Source organism: Saccopteryx leptura, chromosome 5 (genome assembly GCF_036850995.1).
Source record: "Saccopteryx leptura isolate mSacLep1 chromosome 5, mSacLep1_pri_phased_curated, whole genome shotgun sequence".
Classification (NCBI taxonomy): Eukaryota; Metazoa; Chordata; class Mammalia; order Chiroptera; family Emballonuridae; genus Saccopteryx; species Saccopteryx leptura.
In genome coordinates this window covers 214,169,876-214,191,424 of record NC_089507.1, presented here as the reverse complement: position 1 = coordinate 214,191,424, position 21,549 = coordinate 214,169,876, and the positions used below count along the sequence as shown (strand labels likewise).

Here is a 21,549-nt window from a genome sequence, read left to right as displayed (position 1 = left end):
TCCGAAAGCACCCTGAAAGACACATGGGGTGGTGCCACCTCGCGAGCGCCCTCCGCACGGGCAGAGTTCTGGCTTCTTGCCTGGCACGATCAGGGAGGCGTCCGGGGCCCCGAGCTGTTTTCTCGGAGGCGCCTCAGGGCCCCGTTTTCTTCCGTCCTCCGCAGATTAGCGGGATTGTCCACATGAACAAGGCGTTCTACGTGACCGGGTGGAACAAGAGAATCACTTGTTACACGTGAGTAGCCAGGAGGGGGCACGTGGGCAGGTGGCTGTTCTCTCTGCGTCAGACGGGTTCCTCCATGCCTGGCTTTGCAGGTGGTTGGAACAGCGGGCAGGACATTGGCGGTGGGCACTGTCCACTGCTTCATCTGCTCACCCGTATCCATCAGTCCTTAAGGAGAACAGGCGGTGCTGGGCCCGGGTATCAGTGAGAACGACGGGTCCTCCACCCTCCTGCACCTTCTGGGGGGGGACGCAGAGGCTAATCCAATCACCTCACTCACAGCCCTGCGTTCTGTTGAGCAGAGGTTTCTAGGGGAGGAGGCAGAAAGCTGAGGCAGCCTCAGAGGTGCTCAGCAGAAGCTCCTCTAAGGATTTCAAGGGTGTGGTGGGGTCCGAGGAAGGAGCAGACAGGGAGGGAATGTAGGGGCAAGGCCCCTTCCTCCTCAGGGGCCTCTCTAAGGCCACGGTTTCCCCTTCTCTAAACTTGAATCCTTACTCAGGTGCCCGAATGGCACCGATCTGTCAGACCGGTTCAGGTCAAGCCCCAGGACAAGGTCTTCATAGTCGGCGCACCGCACGTGCTTAGCCAGTGAGGTCAGCGGGGCAGGACCTCGGCCTTGCTCCGGTCCCCGCGCGTCCTCCGGGTCAGCGTAACCTGCAGCGGGGCCCTTGGGCTGCGCTCTCAGGCCCCCTCTGCCTCTGGCCGTGTGTGCAGGTCCCACAAGACCAAGCCCGTGCTCCTGTGTGACCAGTGGCAGACCTTCCACACGGAGGACATCCTCAGCATGGCCACGTACCAGCACCAGTTCCTCGGGACCTCCTCCTACAACGGGGACATCCTCCTCTGGAACGTCAGTATGTTCAAGCCCATCCTCAAGTTCAACGTCTCCGAGAGCCCCCTGCCCTTGCTGCCTAAGAAGGTACGGTCAGTAGGAACTGGCTCCTCTGCTCTCTCTCTCTCTCTCTCTCTCTCTCTGCCTGAATCACGGAGGGCTGGGGGAGGGGGGTGAGGAGGGAACAGCCCGGGAAGCAGAGGGGACGGCGGTGACCTGTCCTGGAGGAGGTGGGGAGCTAGGTATGTGGATAGGTGGCAGTTTCTATAATTACCCTCATTTGGCAGATGAGGAAACTGAGGCACAGAGAGGTTAGGCATCTTGCCGAAGGTCACACAGCCAAGAAGAGATCGATCAAACCTAGGCAGTCTGGCTCCAGAAACTGAGGGTGCTAGGCCGGTTCTTTCCAGCAGATTACTCTGTTTGGAAGATGGTTCACATCTTGCCCATCGGTCCTACACATCACTGCTCCGGGTTCGCTGGGCTCACGGCAGGGACTTAGGAAACTCGTACAGTCTCCGAATTACGGTATCTTTTCAGGTTAAAGCTGGAAGGGCCTTTGAGGTCACCTCCTCCAGCAGGTTTTGGAACCGGTTGAGGAGAGAGGCTTGAGGGTGTTGCAGGGACTTCTCCCAGAGAAGCGCAGCTTTGTATCTGTTTTACACTTCGCTGCGTCCCCTAAGATTAAAAACAGCCTTGAAAATATTTGGAAACAGCTGTCCATTTTAGAGATGGGGAGACTGAGTCCCTCGTGAGAGCAGTCTCCTGCCTGTGGGTGCTCAGGGCACTAGCGGTTGGCCCAGCGACAGGGCCAGAGGCTCCGGTTCGATGCCTCTGAAGATGCTCAGTTCCCGGGAAGTGTGCCCTGGCACCTGGAGGGTCCTGCGCTGTTGGGATTGGGCTGGAGAGACCCTGCGTTTCCCTCTGGGACGCTGCCATGCCCCGGGGGCGGCTCTCTCCCTGGCACAGGTGCAAGGAGAGGACAGAAGCTTGATCGAGTTCCACACGCCCAACAAGCCCTGTGTGGAGACAAAGAAGTGGGCACACAGGACGGTCACACAACCTCTGGGCCCCCGCACCAAGAACGCGGCCAATGCCACCCTGAGGCGGAACCTGGTGTCGGCGCCCCCGGTGATGAGACACCCCAGAAATAAGGAGTCAGGGGAGCTCATGCCCCTGCAGGTGGGAGCAGGAGCTGGACCAGGTGGCCCCCTTGACGCCTTAGCCACCTGAGTTCGCCCACCCTGTGTGTGTGTGTGTGTATGTGCGCGTGCGTGTGTGTACGTGTGTATGTGTGTGCATGTGTGTATGTGTGTACGTGTGTATGTGTGTGTATGTGTGTGTATATGCGTGCATGTGCATACGCGTGTACGTGTGTGTATGTGTGTGTACGTGTGTGTATGCGTGTGCATGCGTGTGCGTACGTGTGTGTGTGTGTTTCCTTATTTGGAGGCACTTTTCCCAGAATGCCTTTACACCCGTTAACTCCCTTGTCTTGAGTGTCCTGCGCTGGCAGGGCACGTCCCTGACTAGGCTGGTGGTATCGACCCACTCTGCTGCCTTGTGCCAGGGCATGGTCCCTCCCCAGGGCACGGCCAATACCAGAGCCGATGTCTGCCAGCCCGGGGGCAGGGCCTGGAGGCTGGACGCTGGGCTGCTGTCTGTCTCCCTGCCCAGGTTGCCCAGCAGGGATGAGTCAGCCACAGGGCTCACCTGGCTGCCCAATGAGCCTTACTTCCCTGGAGACCAGACTCCCGGGCTCCAGGCCAACCACTTCCCTCCTCCTCGGAGCTCTGGCACCCGCTCCAGGATGCACCCTTCCGGCTTCACTGCTGGTCCTATCTGGGGGTGGGGGGAGCAGGGAGAAAGAGCAGGGCAGCTGCTGTCTCCCTCCTTGCGGGGTGCGGTTTGGCCTCAGCCCCACAGTGAGAGCAGTAGTCTCCCGTGCGGGGCTTGGAAGCCAGCCAGACTGTCTCAGCCATTGACGCCTGGCTCCCATCCCTGAGCACTGAGGCTTGAATGAGAACCCCCCCTGCCCCAAACGCACAGTGCCTGTCGGGCACGGCGGAGTCTAGAACTGGATCCCGCCTGGCTTGCTTGGGACCCAGTCCTGCTGTCAGGGGCAGACCCCGGACCCCACTCTGAGGCACTCCCACCATCTCTACGTGCTGGGGTTGTACCACTGTATTCAGATCTCCTGGAGCAACGGCTGTACACACCCCTTTACCCTCACCTTTCGCCAGGGTGTCTCGTCCCCCAGGGCACACGCAGGCCTCTGCCCTTAGAACTTCCGCGTGTATCTGGCCCTGGCTCCGTTAGACACCCAGCCGTTCCTTGCACAGGGTGGCGTAGCTACCGAGCGGGGCTGGGTGGCCGCTCTTTCAGCGTCCGCCTCTGGGCTCTGTTCCCCATCGGCCTGGCCCCCCTGACGATGACCTGGGTGGCCCATTTTGATTTCCAGAAACACCTCAGTGTGAGCAGCGTCAAGCTGTTAAAAAAGCACTATGCCAAACAGTCCGTCCTCCACGAGGACGAGAGGAGGAGCGGGGAGCTGCAGAAGCAGAAGCTGCTGCAGGACCAGGCATCGGTGGAGAAGGTGGGCCGTGCGCAGGCGCAGGTCGGCGCGAGCGGGAGGGGGGGCGGGGCGCGGGTGGGGGACGGGGCGCGGGTGGGGGTGGATAGCGGGGCAGTGGGGGGGGGCGGACAGCGGGCCGGGGTCGGGACACGAACCTGGCGGTCTGGGACCCAGCCTGGTTCTCCCCAGGGCCTGGAGAGACGTCGTGGAGATGATGGTGCTGCTCAGGGTTCTGGCTTGGGGCTGCTGTGTCCGGATACAGGGGGTTGTCCAGGGACATGCGCAGCGGCCCCTCCTGGTTGCGGGGGAGGAAGAGGTGGCATCGTTTCCAGAACCCACCTTTGAATGCCCCCTGTGCTCTGGGACGGTGTTGTCTACGACATGGGAGGGGGATCGGGTCATCTCTGTTCCCACTTCCATCTGTCACTTTTCCCTTTCTGGCCCTGAACACCTCTGGCTGTGTGGTCACCTCCGGAGGGGGTGCCCCCAAGGCCCCTTCCAGCTTTCACCTGCGAAGACAGGGTAGTTTAGAGACTAATTCGCATCAGTAATTTCGATTCAGCTTGTCCTTGGACGTTTTCATATTCTTTCTAATCACTGAATAGTGTGCCCCGTATTGTGAACGGATCCCAAACTATGAAGCCAGTGTTTCATTGCGAGACAGGTGGGTCAGTTCCGGTTTTTAACTTTTGAGGCCCAGCATCGCTTGGGGCACCCCTGTGGCAGGGATGGATTCCTGGAAGCAGAACTGCCCAGCAGACCCCAGCCCTTTCGACCCCTGAATCCGACTGAGGTCGATGACTCCAAGCCCCACCTCCCCGGGGTCGGGGCGCAGACTGTTGTTACTCAGGGAGCATTTACCACATGGCAGTCACTGGGTGTGTGTGTGTGTGTCCCGGGGGTGTGTGTGTCCAGGGCAGCCGTGAAGACAAAAACTCCGTGCCCTAATGGGGCTGACAGCCTAGTTAAGGGAGTGAAATAAAGGCGAGCTCATGGTGAGCCCGTCCGGTGGGGAGCGAGGAAACTGGGCAGAGGGGTAGGGGAGACGGGCAGGGGAGATGGACAGGACACTGCTGTTTTCGTGGGGGGTCAGGGATGGCTTCACAGAGGCGGTGGACACTAGCCTTTAATTTCTGCTAGTCTGGTAGGTACAAAATCACATTTTGGGCAGGCTATTTCTTTATTTGTGATGTCGAGCTTTTTGTGTATTGGTCATGTGTTTGTATTTCTTCAGTGAAATAAATGTCTATGTTCATATCCTTTTAAAATTCTTTCTTTGTATTAACTTCTTGGAGCCCTTTATATGCTCTGGGAACGAATCCTTTGCCTGTCTGGGTATTATATATACAGTGTGTCCGTAAAGTCATGGTGCACTTTTGACCGGTCACAGAAAAGCAACAAAAGACGATAGAAATGTGAAATCTGTACCAAATAAAAGGAAAACTCTCCCAGTTTCATATCTATTCAGTGCAGTTCGATGTGGGCTCACGCACAGATTTTTTAGGGCTCCTTAGGTAGCTATCCCGTATAGCCTCTACAGACTCGTCACTGACTGATGGCCTACCAGAACGGGGTTTCTCCACCAAACTACCGGTTTCCTTCAACTGCTTATCCCACCGAGTAATGTTATTCCTATGTGGTGGCGCTTCATTATAAATGCACCAATATTCACATTGCACTTTGGTCATAGATTCGAATTTAGCGAGCCACAGAACACACTGAACTTTCCTCTGTACCATTCACATCTCGACTGGCATGGCCGTGGGCTGCTCCGCTGTATACACGGTGTTACGTCATCATCTGCGCATGCGCACATGCTGCCACATCATCCTACAGAAACTGGGAGGGTTTTCCTTTTATTTGGTGCAGATTTCACATTTCTATCATCTTTTGTTGCTTTCCTGTGACCGGTCAAAAGTGCACCATGACTTTACGGACACATTGTATTATTTTCACCTCACCTGCCTTTGTGGCACCTCAGTGAGGTTTTTTTTAAAATTTTATTTATTCATTTTTAGAGAGGAGAGAGAAAGGGAGAGAGAGAGACAAGAGGGAGAGAGAGGAGAGAGAGACAAGAGGGAGAGAGAGGAGAGAGAGACAGAGAGAGAGAAGGGGGGAGGAGCTGGAAGCATCAACTCCCATATGTGCCTTGACCAGGCAGGGTTTTGAATCAGCGACCTCAGCATTTCCAGGTCGATGCTTTATCCACTGCGCCACCACAGGTCAGGCCCCACTGAGGTTTTAATTTTTATCTAGCCATCTTTGTCATGTTCCTGTGTGACAAGGGAGGAAAGGATTGCTTATCCTAGGGTCACAGAAAAATTCGTTATGTTTTCTTTTAGGCACTTATGACTTTATATTTGTGGTCAGCTTGTGTTTCATCGACGTAAGTTGTGTATGGTGTGGTGTATAAATCTAGTTGATCTTTTTATCTTTTTTTTCTAAATTGGTAGCCAAGTTGTTCAAACACCACTTATTGAAGAGTTTTATCTTTTTTCCACTCTCTTGGAATTCTATCATTCTTATGCCTGATAGTCTTCTGTCATCTATTTCTAGACCCTCTCTGCTGTTCCATTGGTACATTTGTCTATTCTTGCATGTATATTTCATAATTTTAAAAGCTGTGATAAAAGTCTTTCTAAACAACGGCAATTAGAAAAAAGCTGGAAGGAATGCATTCACACCTTAATGGTGGTTGTTTCTGGTTATTGCGATCATGTGGGTGATTTAACTTTTTTTCTCCTCTGCCTGTGCTGTCCACATTTTGTACGGTGCATGGGCGCATCGCGAAAACGGGGAAATGCTCGCCTTTGTCTTTGGGTTAGGGGTTCCTGGTTCTGTGACCCGGCACCTGGGCCAAAGGCAAGAATAAAGGAGATTTTTGTTGTTGTTGTTGGGGACATGCTTTGAGAACACATAGGCCACCACTCTGCCTGAGTTGCTCTGTCCCCTGGCTGTGCTCCCTCTGCCTCACACGTGGGGGGGGGCCCAGCCAGCAGCCCTCTTCACGGGCTCGTCATGTGGAGTCACTCCCTGTGGGGGCCCCCATACGAGCCACAGCAGTGACATGTCAGGGGAAAGAGCGCAGGGGGCAGTTAGCAAAGGCTGCGATCCGAACAAGACATGTATGCAGAAGAATTCAGTTAGAATGCTTTTTGGGTGATTGGCTGGAAAATAGATGCGGTGAGAGATGGAGCGGAATGAACTCGTCCTCCGAGTCGCTCTGAGTTGAGTTATAGGTCTGAGCACATCTTGTCTGAGCCTTTGGACAAATCAGACTTGTGTATCTCGACGCTGGTCAGGTTCCGCGGGCCAGGCACCAACGTAGCTGCTGGGGATAAAGTCCTGCACATGTGTGCATGCGTGCGCGCGCACGCACACACACACACACACACAGACACACAGACAGACACACACACAGACACACACACAGACACACACACACAGACACACACACACACACACACAGACACACAGACACACAGACACACACAGACACACACACCCACACACACACACCCTGCCCTCAAGATGCTCATAGTTCAGCAAAATGTTCCTGGTCACCAGCTTGGCAGGAAGGGTGGTATCTGATCGCCATTCTCACTGGGCATCTGAGGAAACTGGGGGCCAGGTTGAGGTGGGGACCACGTGGCACCGCGTGGCAGTGCCCGCTGAGCTGGCCCACCTCTCTCGCACAGCTGCTCTTCCTGCAGAGCAGGCCACGCCTGCCGCACACGGCCGCCCTGCTGAGCAGCTGCATCGACGGCTACATCTACGCCTGGTCCGTCCACGGGAACGGGGGCCTGCTGGGGAAGTTCCCCGGGGACTTCGGAGACAGCGAGGACATGGTCGTGGGCGCCATGGCCACTGACGTCAATGACTGGATCCTTGTCACAGGGGACAGCAAAGGCTACATCAAGGTGAGGAGGAACGGGCATTGGCACGGAGGGGCTGGCATCAGCCACACTCGAGCCAGCTCTCTGCCACAGATGACCCGGGCACAGCCCCTACTCCCTGTGGGTACGGTTTCATTTGTGGAACAGTGGGCAGTAGCGTGGCTTACCTCAGAAGTCCTCTCCAGCTCCGATGTGCCCAGTGGACGAGGGAGGGTTCGGTTCAAAGGGCCCCTCCAGGAGGCCTTTCCCAGCGACGCCCGGCCTCCGCCATGGTCTCCCTCTGAGCCCCTCAGCCCCAGCGTGCACCTCGCCTGCGATCAGTTGTCTCAGGAACTGACTGCGTGCTTTGTGGGGAGACACAAGGCAAGAGTGTCTGTGAGCTGCGTGCTAGCTGAGGGGTCTTACCTAGAGGGTCACTTGGGCCCCTTCGGGCCCTGCGCATCGGGGCATCTCGGAGACGCGGGCGAGGCCTGGCCCACCCCAGGGAGGAGAAGTGGTCTGGGCGGGGTCTGCAGAGTGAGCTGGCGCTGCGGGAAGTGGTCCTGGCCACTCACTCCCGCTTCGTGCCTAGATCTGGGACATCAAGGACTACTGCACAGCTGCGGATGGCCGGTCCTCTCAACCCAGTGGACCAAACAAGTTCCAACTCTTGATTCCTAAACCGACCGAAGTCAGCCCCCCACACCACATCCCCGTGGAGGAGACGGAGGTAGGAAGAGGACTGGGTGATTGCTCAGAAAAGTGCCTCTGAGCTCCACTAAAGAGCTGGGTGTGGTTCTCGTGCTGAGATCCTGAGCCTGTCATGGTTCCTGCTCAAGGTTGTCCGGCTGATGTGGATAAGTTTTGTTACCCAAAAGTTACCATTAACCAGTAAAGCACAAGGATGCACACATCCAGTACAACCACATGCATACACACGCACACGCACACGCACACCCTTTCCACGGGCTTTGATGGTTGTAGTAAGGACCCTGGAGTCGTGCCGTATTCTTTTAAAAAATGATAAAAAATGTTTGTGTACTTTCTTGAGCAGGCAGCACATTTACATTGTTCAAAGATCACTATTTCCCTGCCTGACTTGTGGGGGCGCAGTGGATAAAGCATTGACCTGGAACGCTGAGGTCGCTGGTTTGAAACCCTGGGCTTGCCTGGTCAAGGCACATGTGGGAGTTGATGCTTCCTGCTCCTCCCTTCCCCTTCTTTCTCTCTCTGTCTCTCTGTCTCTCTCTCTAAAATGAATAAATAAAATCTAAAAAAAAAAAGCGATTTCTCTGATGGCCATTTATAATATGTACACTTTTCTGTATGTGTAGTACACACCAGTGAAAAATTACAAAACCAGGTAAAGTAAAAAAGCTTAAAATGAGGAGTCTAGTCCAACCACTGTTCCCCCCAAAACAGTTCTTGTTCCCTGAAGTGACCACTTTGGTTGATTTTTGCTGATTCTTCCAGTATCTATTTATGCCAACACATATAAATAAAGTCATTCCTCCTTATTTTTACATAAAGGTAGCATGTCCTACACACTGGTGTTCACCTAACTTTTCTTAGATAATGTAGCTTGGGGATCAATAGGCATTGATCAATACATTATCTTTTATAGCTGTATAGTTAAGGCATAGGATATATTACTGATAGCAATTCCTTCAAAGGGGAATTAAAATTGTTTTCAATCTTTGTCCTTAAACAAAAGTGAGTAAGGAGATGGCTTGGTCAGAGGGTTCTATGCATGTGTAATGTTGATAGCCATCTTGCCGTTTTAGGTGTCTGTGAATTTCTGCACAAATATATTGTGTCCAGTCTAATTTTAGTAAGAAGAAAATTCCACTGTATTATAATCTGTTGGAAACTGGTCACTCAAGGATTCAGTATATGAGGCATTTATAATGTTAATATAATCATCACAACAACAATAATGATGGTATTTATTTACTGCTTTTTAAAAAAAATTTTTTTATTTATTCATTTTAGAGAGGAGAGAGAGTTAGAATGAGAGAGAGAGAGAGAGAGAGGGAGAGAGAGAGAGAGAGAGAGAAAGGGGGGAGGAACAGGAAGCATCAACTCCCATATATGCTTTGACCAGGCAAGCCCAGGGTTTTGAACTGGTGACCTCAGTGTTCCAGGTCAACACTTTATCCACTGCGCCACCACAGGTCAGGCTATTTACTGCTTTTTTTTAAGAGAGACAGAGACAGATGAGAAGCATCAACTCATAGTTGTGCCATCTTAGTTGTTCACTGATTGCTTTCTCATACATGCCTTGACTGGGGGGCTCCAGCTAAACCAGTGACCCCTTGCTCAAGCCAGTGACCTTGGGCTCAAGCCAGAGACCTTTGGGCTCAAGCGAGCGAACCTGGGGTCATGTCTATGATCCCACACTCAAGCTGGTGAGTCCACACTCAGGCTGGCGACCTTGGGGTTTTGAACCTGGGTCCTCAGCATCCCAGGTCAACATTCTATCTGCTGCGCCACCACCGGTCAGGCTCATTTATGATGCTTTTTAAATCACAATATTTTTTGTGGTCAAGTTGATTTTTCCTTCCCATTGTAATATTTCCATTGTCTATCACTTTCTTATTCACAGGTAAGATAAATATTTACTCATATTTTCTTTTAGATGTTTTATGGTTTCACTAAAAAGAATTCTTTGATCCTTCTATTATAAGACATATGCCAATAATTTAAGTTTCTTTTCATAGTTTAGCTCTGTAATACCATAACCTTCCTACTACTTTTATCATCTACCAAAGTTTTTTTTTCCTCCCAAACTTTTATTTGGGTTGGTTTTCGAGCTCTTTATTGTCTTCCATTGTTCTGTGTAAAGTTTTTTATTATAATGACTTAACATACTTGAATATGATAAAATAGGCCCTCCTTTCATTAACCTTGTTTTATTTAGAAATGGTCTTGGATATTTTCACTCATTTCCCAGTGAAGAAGAGTTTATTCTCTCATAGTATAACATGATATCTCACGACCTTACTCACGCTATTCTACTCCTAACGCCCAAGTGAACAACTTTAGAGGAAGGACCTAGGTTCTCGTCCCAGACCGATCACTTACCAGATCTGTGGCTTCGGGCTGGTAACAACATTTCTGACTCACTTCTCTCCTTTGTGAATCGGTGAGACTTGTACACATCCTCGAAGGTGGTTGAGTTCAAATGGAATATGGAATAATCTGTAGAAAGGCCATTGATAAAATACGACAGCAATATGCAAATGCTCTTGATGATTTTACCAAAGGGGTCAGTGAGGGCCGGAGAAGTGCTGGAACCCACCTGAGGTCACTGCAGAGTGAATGCGTCAGGAACTAGAATGCTGGTCCCCGCCCGAGGGTCCTTCCAGAGGGCTCTGCTGCCTCTAGTCCCGGTGCCCTCTGTCTGGGGGCCTGCTGATCGTCTTGCTCTAAGTAATTCTCCTGTACTGTCCCCTGTAGGTTGTGGCCGGCCAGACCATTTCCCTGGCTCCCCCTCAGCTCCTGATTTCCTGGAAGGGCCACTTGGATAGTGTGGCAGACATCCGGTATGTGGACAGCTTCCAGCTGGTGATCAGCGCCGGCCAGGACTGGAACGTCAAGGCTTGGACGTGCTCTGGTGACGCCATTGGTAGGGGGCCTGCTGAAGCTCCCTTTCTGGGCCCTGTCCCTGATAGAACCGAAGTTGCCGTTAACCTTACACCCTGTGAAGTGATGGTTTCAGGCCACAGCAGGTGTCTTTGTTCAAACAGTATTCCAGGACGTGAATCTGTTCAGTTGTTCATTCAGCAGTCTGTCCATTCACCCATCAACCCTCTGTCCACCCACCCACCCACCCACTCACCCAACATTATTATTTGCCTTTGTATATAGATATTTTTGCAAATCATATGTCTGGCTAGGTATATTCCTTTCCCTTCTTAAAAATAAGCTTAATTCTTGCATTATAACATGCGTAAAGAAGAGAGCCCAAACCGAAAGGGTTCAACCTGGTGAATTTTCATAAAGTAAAGATATAACCACATAGCCACCGTCACGTCAAGAAACAGATTGTTACCAGTCCCTGAGGCTCCCCTCGTCCCCACACCTGACCGTCTCTACTTGCCCCTCTCCGACAGTAACCCCTGTCCTGTTTTCCAAACCCAGGGATCGGGTTTGTCTGGTTTTGAACTTTGTATTAATGGAATCATGAGACAGGTCGTCCTCTGTGTCTGGCTGCTTCTTCTCAGCGTCATTGTTTGAGCCGTTCAGCCGTTTGTTGAGCGCTTGATGGTAGCTGCAGACGTGCTCTGTGGCTGGAACCTTCTGGATTATAATCTGTCATGTCATATGAGGTTGTTAAAAAGTTCATTAAAAATTCATCTGGTTTCTCACCTCGTCTCCGGAAGAGTCGTCCTTTCTCACAGAGTTGATCTGCGAGTGATCAATCAATTCTTTAAGCTTTTATTTCTTTCTGAAAACATCTTTATTTTGCCTCAAAATGCTACTGTTTTCTTGGACGTCGACACCCCGGCAGGCAGTTAATGTCCTCTCGGTACTCAGCAGAGACCGTTGCCGGTCCTCTGGCTTCCGTTTCCTCTTTTTGAAAAGTTGGAAAGTGGTGAGTTGGTGCTGTGAAGGGAATTTTCCTTTTTCCCTTCCTACTGCCTTTGGCGTTTGGGTGGTTTGGTGGCGAGGTGCCCACGTGCGTTTTCGTTTGTACTCGTCCCGCGTGGAGCTCACTGATCTCATTCAGTCTGGATTGATGTCTTTTATTCGTTTAAAGAAATTCTCAGCCTGACCTGTGGTGGCGCAGTGGATAAAGCATCGACCTGGAAATGCTGAGGTCGCCGTTTCGAAACCCTGGGCTTGCCTGGTCAAGGCACATATGGGAGTTGATGCTTCCAGCTCCTCCCCCTTGTCTCTCTCTCTCTCTCTCTCCTCTCTCTCTCCTCTCTCTCTCCTCTCTCTCTCCTCTCTAAAATGAATAAATAAAAAAAAATTTAAAAAATAAAGCAAAAAAAAAAAAAAAAAGAAATTCTCAGACATTACCACTTCATTATTGCTTTTGCCAATTCTCTCTCTCCTGTCATTGTGCGGTTCCCACAGCACATGTGCTAGAACAGTGGTTTTCAACCATTTTACACGTGGGGACTGGTGAAAACGGGAGGATTATTTCGGGGACCTCTAGGACAGGAATTGCCCTGAGTGTAAGTGAATTCGTCGACAGCATCAGGGTGGTTAACTCTTTCACGGACTGGCACACAATTTCTGGTGGACTGGTCCGTGGACTGGTGGTTGAAAAGCACTGTGTTAGAACATCTGACGTTGTCACGTGTGTCTCAGGCTCCAGTCTGTTCTTTCCATTTTTTCTTCAATCTCTCCCTTCCAGTTTGGATATTTTTCACTGACCTGCCTTCCAGTTCATTAATTCTGTCTTCTTCTATATGCAGCCTGCTATTAAATCTATCCAATTAATTTTTGTATTTTTTAGTTCTAGAATACCCACTTGCTCCTTCTCTATAGATTCTGATGCACTGTTGAAATCCTCCCTTTCCCTCCTTCCACTGTGTTATAGTTTAGTTTATTTAATATTATTTACAAGTTAGGAAGATGAGAAACATCAAATCTTTGTTGTGGTTCCTTAGTTGTTCATTGATTGGTTTCTCATATGTGCCTTGACGGGGGGGGGGGGGAGGGGGCTACAGCAGACTGAGTGACCCCTTGCTCAAGCCAGTTACCTTGAGCTCAAGCTGGTGAGCCTTGCTCAAACCAGATGAGCCTGCACTCAAGCTGGCGACCTCGAGGTCTCGAACCTGGGTCCTCCACATCCCAGTCCGATGCTCTATCCACTGTGTCACCTCCTGGTCAGGCTACAGTAAATATTTTAAAGCATTTATCTGCCAACTCCAACGTCGATTTATCCATGGGTTTGATTCTAACGCCTATTTCTATTCTTTTGATTATCGGTTATATTTTATTTTCTTTGCACATTCGATGCATAAAAGAACCTAGAAAAACCCAAACAAATAATAATAACATAAAAGACTAAGCAAAACAAGAAAATCTCAAAATAAAACTTTTCTGGGCTGTATTAAAGGACCGTAGAGAGTGAGGCTGATACGGTTCTCTCCCCCATCACGTCTGCTCTTCCCCAGGCATGGGGCTGCTCATCTCATCGCTAAACTGGGCTGGGAATGGTCGGGGCTGGACCGCTGGGTAGACAGGGATTACGTTTGTCTTTACTTGTCCCGAGGGTGGAGCCTCTTGTGGTTGTTACCGGCTTCCTCCTCTGGGGGGCACTCTGTCCCCCAGTGATCTCACTCTGCCTTTCTAGCCCGACCCCCAGAGCCTCGCCTGCTCCAGCGCGAAGCAGATGTTCCACGGGGAGAAAGGCTCCGCCTTTGGCACTCTATGCTTAATCCGCCAGGCTGGCTAGAGGGGCTGTCAGAAGCTCATCCGGTTTCCCTTCTTCCCTGTAGTTTCCTTCCGCCTCAGCTGAGCCCGATCCCAGCTAAGCCGGTGCCCGGACTCCAGAAAATGCTCCTGGAAAAGAAAGCAGCTCCTCACTGCAGTTCTTCTTGGAGAGACTCTCCCCTTTCTGTCATTTTAGCTCATTTACTTTTCTTCGCTTCTAAAGCTCTCCCCTAGGGTTTTAAAAAACATACTATTTTGTAACATATCTATTTTGGTTTTTTTTTTTGGTAATTTTTAAAAAAAAGTTTGCAGCCGGAGCATGGCCTGCTACTGGCTATATATCCCCTGCCCAGAAGTAAGACTCACGTTTCTCTGTTCTCACCGCCTATATGCTGCTCCAGCCTTGTTCCTGCCCAGCCCCACCCTGACCTGGTGTCTGAGGGACACCTGATCATTTCCTACCGTGGCAGGTGACACACGAGCCCCGTGGAGGACCACTCAGCCCTTGTCGTATACAACCTTTCCATTCCATCCTACACGTGGGGCAGGGTGCTTTAGGCCGGAGCTCCAAGCATGTCCTCGGGCCAGTGTCTGACCCCTCCAGATGGTTTTCACATAGCCGGCATCGTGCCTGACATGCTGGGCATCACGCAGTGTGGCCGGGGTGAGGGGGTGGCCAGCGGACCCTTGAGGGTGGAGGGGGAGGGGCAGGGGGTTCAGCGAGGCGGGTAAGCCAGTCATTGTGCCTGAGCTGGGTCTGCTTAAATCACAGGGACGTTTGGCCTGAGTGTTTGGAAAGGGCTGCAGGATGGCCAGATGGTCAGCCATCGCAAACTGGATAAAATCTTAAAGAAAAAAGACGACTCCGCAGATGCCTCCAAGAAGGCCTACTCAGAGCTGCAGTGAGTTCCCTGGTCCCTTCTGGCCCGAGCAGCGGGATGCTGGGAGCCTCCCCGGGTCCCAGGCCACCTCACTTGGGTTGGGCGGTGCTGGTCACATTCAGGCTCGGGACTTGTAGGTAACTTGGCTCCGTAGGTGGGAGCTGAGGTCTAAGAGCCTGAGATGTTGTTCTAGCCCAGCTCAGCTGAAAGACTGAGTACAAACCGAAGGGAAATGTGAGAACCCAAGTCCTTAGATGAGACCCTGCCTCAGAGCCAGGTTCAGATTTGCCAGTGCTGGCTTCCCCGAAGGGTCCATTTCTGTGTGGCCAGAGGAGCCCTGGCAGGAGGATGCCTGGGACTCTGAGCCTGGACAGACACTGGCTCTTCCTCTGAGTCCTGGGGAAGGCAGGTGGCTTGCTGCTTGGTCTTTCTTCTGCAGGTTCCTCCCCCACCCATTCTCGACCCTTATTCCTGACCGGGTCTCAGGGAATTTCGGGTTATTCAAACAGTTAGTTATTGAGGTCCTGTGCTAGGTCCTAGATATCCCACACAATTCAGATACAAGCCCTGCTCCTCAGAGCTCGCAGTCCACTTGGGGAGAGGGGCATGCCAGGTCATGGCTGCTATTCTATGTGCTAAGTGATGGGGCTACTAAGAACAGGGATGGCAGAGGACAGTCACCTGATTGGGTGGATCAAGTAAGGAAGGCTTCCTAGGAGAAGAGATGTTGGAGTGGGGTTTTGATGTGTAAGTAGGAGTTTGTCAGGCACCTATAGAATTCCTAAGCTTCTGTCAAGGCATACATTTATTTTATTTTAAAATTTTTTTAAGGCATACATTTTATAGTTCTATTGGGGGGATGTCAAGGCAGAAGCAGGGTTCCCCTGGGAGGGAGAAGATGTTCATGTATCTACAAGGGGAGGTCCAGGTAAGATCAGGATGGGGCGTCCGGTCTCCATGGGGATGAGCAGAGGGTTGTAGGAAGGGTCGCAGGGCTTATTGGGGGCCAGTTTAATCTGGGCTTTGCTAACATCAGTGAGGCACCCTGGGTCGTCTGGCTTCATGGGAGGACTACTGACGGTCGAAGAGGATCATGTCCAGGAGGCAGAAACCCTCTTGGGGGTCCTTGGAGGGCCTCCCTGCCTTGTGGTGCGGTGAGCACCTTACAAAGGACAGCCCCCTTACGTTAGGGAGGAGCGGGACTTTGCCGAGGTCCTGATGTACCAGCGGCGGGAGCAGGTGGCCCTCATGGGCCTCCTGCACGGGAAGGCGGACACGGAGGCAGAAGCGTGGGCCAAGCTGCAGAAGACAGCCCAGATGTCCCCGTGGGCTGGCGCGCGCTCCCTGGAAGCTGTCGAGAACAGTTGGCGCCAATGGGAGTCCAGGGACAAGCAAGTGAGGGCGGCCGGGGGACGCAGGGGGGTTGACGGGCCCCCAGATCTTCGCCCTGAGCCTTCACTCTTGCCCACGATTCCTGCAGGTGAGCAAAGTCCTGGGAGCGGCGTACAAGCCCAAAGAGCGGGCGCGGAGTCCCCTGTTCCTGTCCACCAACGTGCACTACAGCTCGATGAAGCACCAGGTGCGGCAGGCGGGGGGGGGGGGGGGCTGCTCCCCAAGACGCTGGAGCTGGAGGCTCCATCAGTGCCGCCTTTGTGCCCCCAGGGCCCTCCGGGGCGGGGATGGGCTGAGGGGAACATGGGTCCTGTAGCAGGATTCTGAGCCAGGCAGTTCCAGATGAGGCTGGTCTGCTCACGTGGTTTGCCAAGGCCACAGACACAGGTTTTGACCTTGAGGACAAGCCTCACTGGACCTATGAGGGCGGTCCTCCTTGGGCCCGGCACCTGCCCACAGCCTTCAGAGCTGTTCCCCCCGAGTCTGGCTATTGGTTTGTTGGTGTGTTTCCTGCCTGTGTCTCCCACTGTGGGCCGCTCCTGGGCAGATACAGGTGTCATGACATGTGTCGCATGCCAGGAGCAGTCAGCGAGAGAGGGAGGGGATGGGAGGGAGGCTCCCCTTGGGGAGAGAAAGGCGGAGGGGCTTGGGAAAGAACCACTTGGAATCCCATCCTGCCTCTTGCTGGGGCTCCTCCCCCTCGCCTGCCGTAGGGGCACTACGGGAGGGGACTAATAAGTGAGGTGGCTCCTCTGTCCCCGGCTGGGCAGAGGTCGTGTGCCTCCCTGCTCTCTCCTGGAGGTGGGGTTCAAGGCACACCTTGGCGAGAGTTAATGGGAGGCAGGAGAGCACATCTGGGAGCTCCTTGCACCTGAGCCCCACTTGGGTCCAGCCTGAGACCTCATTCTGAGGTGGGGACAGTCCAGGGCCAAGCTCACAGGGTTGTTGCTGGCACAAGAGGAGAGCTGGACCACGAGCCTCAGGCACGGCGGGCTGCCGGCCCAGCAGGCTCTCGTCCTCCATGACAGCCAGAGACGTCTTGGGCACAGGGAGACCCCGGGGCCCACCTGTCTTGTGAGCCTGCCCTTGGTCCCGGGGCCCGGCCTGCCCCCCACGGCCCTGCTCCGCTCCCCACAGATCTCGCCTCAGATCTACCAGGGCCTGTGCTTCAACCAGCTGGCACCGACCCAGCAGCCTGACTTCGTGATGAACAGAGTCCTAGACCAGCAGGGCCACCTTACCCACCTGGGGACCGACAGCAGCTCGAAGGACCTGCCTTCTGGCAGGGAGATGGCTGGCGTGACCCCCACGCCCACCACCCCTTTCTCCACACTCTCTGTGCTGGCCTCCGGCTCTGAGTTCCTGGCCGGGGGGCCCACCTCCTCCAGGCTGCAGGCCACCCTGCCCCTGCAGCGGCCTTAGCCCGAGGCCACGCCCATCTGCCCACTCAGTCCTGTCCCAGATGTCCAGGCACATCCTGCAGAGGTTGGCGACGCCCATGCCTGGCTCCTCCTCCCTGAAGCGGGTCCCCAGGCGTCTTGTCTGAAGGGCGCTCTGCTGTGCTCTGTGAAGAAGGGCTTTCGTGTCAAGGGCTGAGATGGTCCAGCCTTCTCTGCTGTCCTCCTGCATGTCGACCAGGCCCGTGGGGTGCTTCTGTCCCTGGCTTGCCCTGGCCAGGCCCAGAGGATATGACACTTCCCCTGGCTGTCTGCGCTCTGCCTGTCGGGAAGCTGACCTTCTTTACCAGAGTCCTAGGAAAGAAAATAAATGTTCACAGATGTTGGAAACCACGGGCCATGGGTTGGTCTGGGGCCCACGCCCCCTTAGGCGTGGGCTGTGTCTCTGATTAGGTCGTGTTTCCCTGGTGGGGCCCCGGGTGGGTGCAGGGAAGGGAATCCCTCCTGCAGCACATCTGTCTCGTGCAGCTGTCTGGCCCGAGATAGGCCGAAGCCCAGAGCAGGGGCTTCCATGCCCCGTGGGGGTGTGATGGTGGGGTCAGGCTGCTGGGCTGAGCTGTGGACAGGGCAGAGGGATCTATCATGCCCCAGGCGCCTCTCGCAGAGGGACGCCAAATGGTCTCCAAGACAGGCAAGAGAAGCGTAGTAGAAGCGAAGTTGGGGGGAGGGGGGCGCCAATAAAGTGTCATGTCCCGGGCGCCAGTTATGTCCGCTAGGCCACTGGCTATGCAACTTGGTTCAGCCTCCCAGCAGCCACCGGAGGTGGTCGGGGCTGTCTGTCTCCTGTCCCTGCTGTGTGTCTGTCCTCCGTCACTGCAGGGAAGCCTGTATTTACAAACTGTCTGGCCCTGGTGCAGGGGAGGCCCAGAAGCATGGTGGAGGGCACCCCGCCCTGACTACCACTGCTTGGCTTGGGAGTCCCCCTCTGGCCCAGAGGCACCTGTCCAGGCAGCTCCACATCCTGTTCTGGGGCACGTGGGGACTCGGAACACACAGCCCGAGAGCCAGAGTGGCCGCTGGCGCTGCCCCCAGTGCCACACTGGGCGGGGCTTGCCAGAGCAGTGGAGGCGGCGGCAGCGTGCTACTCGGAGGCCACTCCCACTCTGTGTCCCGGGGACCCGCCCACTCAGCGCTCGCTCAGCCCGAGGAGTGCGGGTGTGGCTTCCATCTCTCTCTGCTCCCCTTGCTTCTCCCTTTCACACTTCCCAGCCTGCAAGCACGGGCTTCCCTCTACTCTCCAGCAGGGACACCCTGTGACACAGCGCCTTCTTCCTTCCCAGGCCACCAAACTCTCTGCTGAGGAGAACAAAACCCTCCAAGTCTTGTTTCTTAGATGACGGGATCGGGGGCACCCAGGAGCCAGGATTATTGAGGCCCAAGTACATTTCCATGCTTTAAACCCCAATATCACCCGCGTATACGTGTCCTAGAGTTCCTGCAACAAAGTACCACAAGCCGATGACTTGAAACAATAGAGAGGTATCGTCTCACGGTCTGAGGGCCAGACGCGGGGTGTGGGCAGGGCCACGCCTCCTCTGAAACCCGGAGGCGAAGGGAAGAGGGGAGAGGAGATGTAGCAATTACCAGGCTCGGAAGGTTTTCTGAAAGGCTGCTCCGCACAGCCCAGGCTTGGAGGGAAATTCGGGGTCCCCTTTAGGCTCCGAGACCGAGACCGTGACCGTGACATGGTCAGGACATGCCACCCTCTGAGGGGGCTCCCTCCCGACTCGGGCTCAGCAAGCCCTCCCGCAGTGGACCCAGCCCCGTTGCAACAAACTTTTCCTGCATTCTCCCACATGTTTCCGTTTGGGCCCATGGCAGACACGTGAAGTAATTGTAGGGTCTGAATCCCACCTCCGACTCTGACTGTAGCCCGCCATGAAGATTTGTCACTGGCCACTGAGCCTGAGGTCATAGGCGACCCCTCCTGGGATGCTGGGTAGTTAACCCCAGAGCATCAGGGTCAGAAGGAGCTGAGCTCCCTGATGGGGCAACGGAGGCCAAGTTCACACAGGAGCTGGGTGTGAGGAAGCCGAGGAGGAGGCCCTGACGCTCTGGTCACTCACAGTCCCCTCCTTCTTGTCCCGAGACCCAGGTGCCCGCGGCGCCTCACCCCTCTCCTCTTTGTTCTCTGCCTTTCGCACCCATGGCCTTAAAAAATGACTTATCTAGCTCTTTTTTGATTCTAAAAGTAGCACAGAGTATAGAAAATTAGGAAAATACAGAAAAGCATAAAAGCCAATAAAAACCATTTGGGTGACAGTGACCTGAAAAATGACCACTCTTGAGATTTCATCTTGGCTTCGCGTGCATGGGGACGGGGAGCCAGACTCGCCCCGAGGAAATAATGTACTTCCCTCACTTGGCAACGTGAGGGGTTCGTGCCCATGATCACGCCGGGGTCTTGGGAGCCTCGGTCTGCCTCTGGCTGGGAAGAGGTGAGGACTAGCATCTCTTGGGTGCATATGGGGAAACTGAGGCTAAAAGAGTGACCCCCTGCAGGTCACACAGCGAGGTAGCACCGGGCAGGGGTGGAGCTCTGTCTTGTCACTAGTCCAGGGCTCTCGAGGCTCAGAGAAGCTGAGGCCCTGCCTGCCTGCCTGCCCCCGCCGGACCCAGCCTGGGGCCCAGGGGCTGTCAGATTAGCGCAAACCACGGAGCTCCTCCTGGAAGGTTTATCAGAGGCGTCACGGGCGTGACTTGGCGCTCTGCACCTCCGGCTCCGTCTCGGTCATCACAGATCGCTGGCTCCCACCCTGGCTGGCTGCCCACTCCGCCAATCCGGCCCAGTGGGCGGGCCGAACTGCGGGCAGGCGGCCAGCCTTGTGCATTGTGGACCGGGAACGGGGTTGGGTGGTTGGGGCAGCGAGGCCTCCGGGTAACCTTTGTTCTCCTGCAGGACGCTGCCCCAGAAAAGCCCTTCCTGGGCTGGAGCAGGGCCCCGTCCCCTGCCAGGCTGTTAGGTGCTGGTGGGCCTTGAGTGGGACTGGATTCTTCTGGGGGCCTGTCCCCTCCTCACGTGCACTGTGAGCTGTAGTGCCCAATCCAGGGCCTACTGACCTTGGAGGACAGGGCCGGTGGGGTGTGGAGGAGAGAGGGGACCTGTGGTGACTAAGGGGAGCCCGGTAACCCAGGACGGGCTGAGCCACAGGTAGTGAGTGTTCCCTGCGGAGAACGAGGCTCCCCGTGGATCGAGCGCCCAGTGCCTCTGCCCTTCCCATCAGGGCTGTGTGATGGCCTCAGTGGTCCTGTGGTGGGGGTGGGCGACCAGCCTGCTCCCCAGGACACGGTTGGGACAGAACTGGAATCCTGCTCCCCACTCACAGTTCCCCAGCTGGTTCACCCAAACTTAGGGTGACTGTGGGGGTGGACAAGTACCACACACGCGTGTCAAAGAAACGGAGCTCCAACCACAGGAAACGACACGAGGGTCAAGAGCCTGTTGACCACGTCCCTAGCGCTGGTAAAATATCCGGGGCTAAAGCTGACAAAGAATGTGCAGCGTTCCTTCCCGTGAAGAAAGCAGTGACATCTGACGGCAAACTGGAGGACGCGGACGGAGGATGCCGTGTTCCAGAAAGAGAAGGGCTGACTGGCCAGGAAATTGATTCCCCATGCACGAACCCATAAAACCAGCGCAAGCCCAGCTGTTAAAAAATGCAACTTGATGAGCGGATTCTAAAGTTCCCCTGACAGGGAAAGTGTTGGAGAAACAAAGAGGAGGGTAGACGCTCTACAGCACGTATTGCAACACTAGAGGAGTCCGTGGAGTCCGCGTGGGTGCAGGAAGGGGCGGGGGCTGGAGGAAGTGGCAGAGAGACCACGCGATGTGCGCTGACTCTGTGTCCCAGCTACGGAGGAAAGATGGGCTCTTCGATTATGGTACCACGTTGTGGCTCCTGGGTACTAATTGAGCAAAAA

The 21,549-nt window shown here is 54.2% G+C and overlaps 1 protein-coding gene across 1 annotated transcript in view; it reads left to right on the top strand.

The window, feature by feature from the left end:
* Positions 1 to 17,697, top strand: part of EFCAB8 (EF-hand calcium binding domain 8) — a 39,608-nt gene extending 21,911 nt beyond the window's left edge. Inside the window, exons 16-27 of the mRNA XM_066386613.1 lie at positions 165 to 235; positions 938 to 1,142; positions 2,025 to 2,237; positions 3,517 to 3,651; positions 7,329 to 7,550; positions 8,098 to 8,235; positions 10,965 to 11,133; positions 14,503 to 14,562; positions 14,671 to 14,800; positions 15,970 to 16,174; positions 16,260 to 16,358; positions 17,309 to 17,697. Of these exons, the coding sequence (XP_066242710.1) occupies positions 165 to 235; positions 938 to 1,142; positions 2,025 to 2,237; positions 3,517 to 3,651; positions 7,329 to 7,550; positions 8,098 to 8,235; positions 10,965 to 11,133; positions 14,503 to 14,562; positions 14,671 to 14,800; positions 15,970 to 16,174; positions 16,260 to 16,358; positions 17,309 to 17,593 (1,932 nt within the window). The 3' untranslated portion in view covers positions 17,594 to 17,697. The remainder of the gene's footprint in view (positions 1 to 164; positions 236 to 937; positions 1,143 to 2,024; positions 2,238 to 3,516; positions 3,652 to 7,328; positions 7,551 to 8,097; positions 8,236 to 10,964; positions 11,134 to 14,502; positions 14,563 to 14,670; positions 14,801 to 15,969; positions 16,175 to 16,259; positions 16,359 to 17,308) is intronic.
* Positions 17,698 to 21,549: the final 3,852 nt, after the last annotated feature.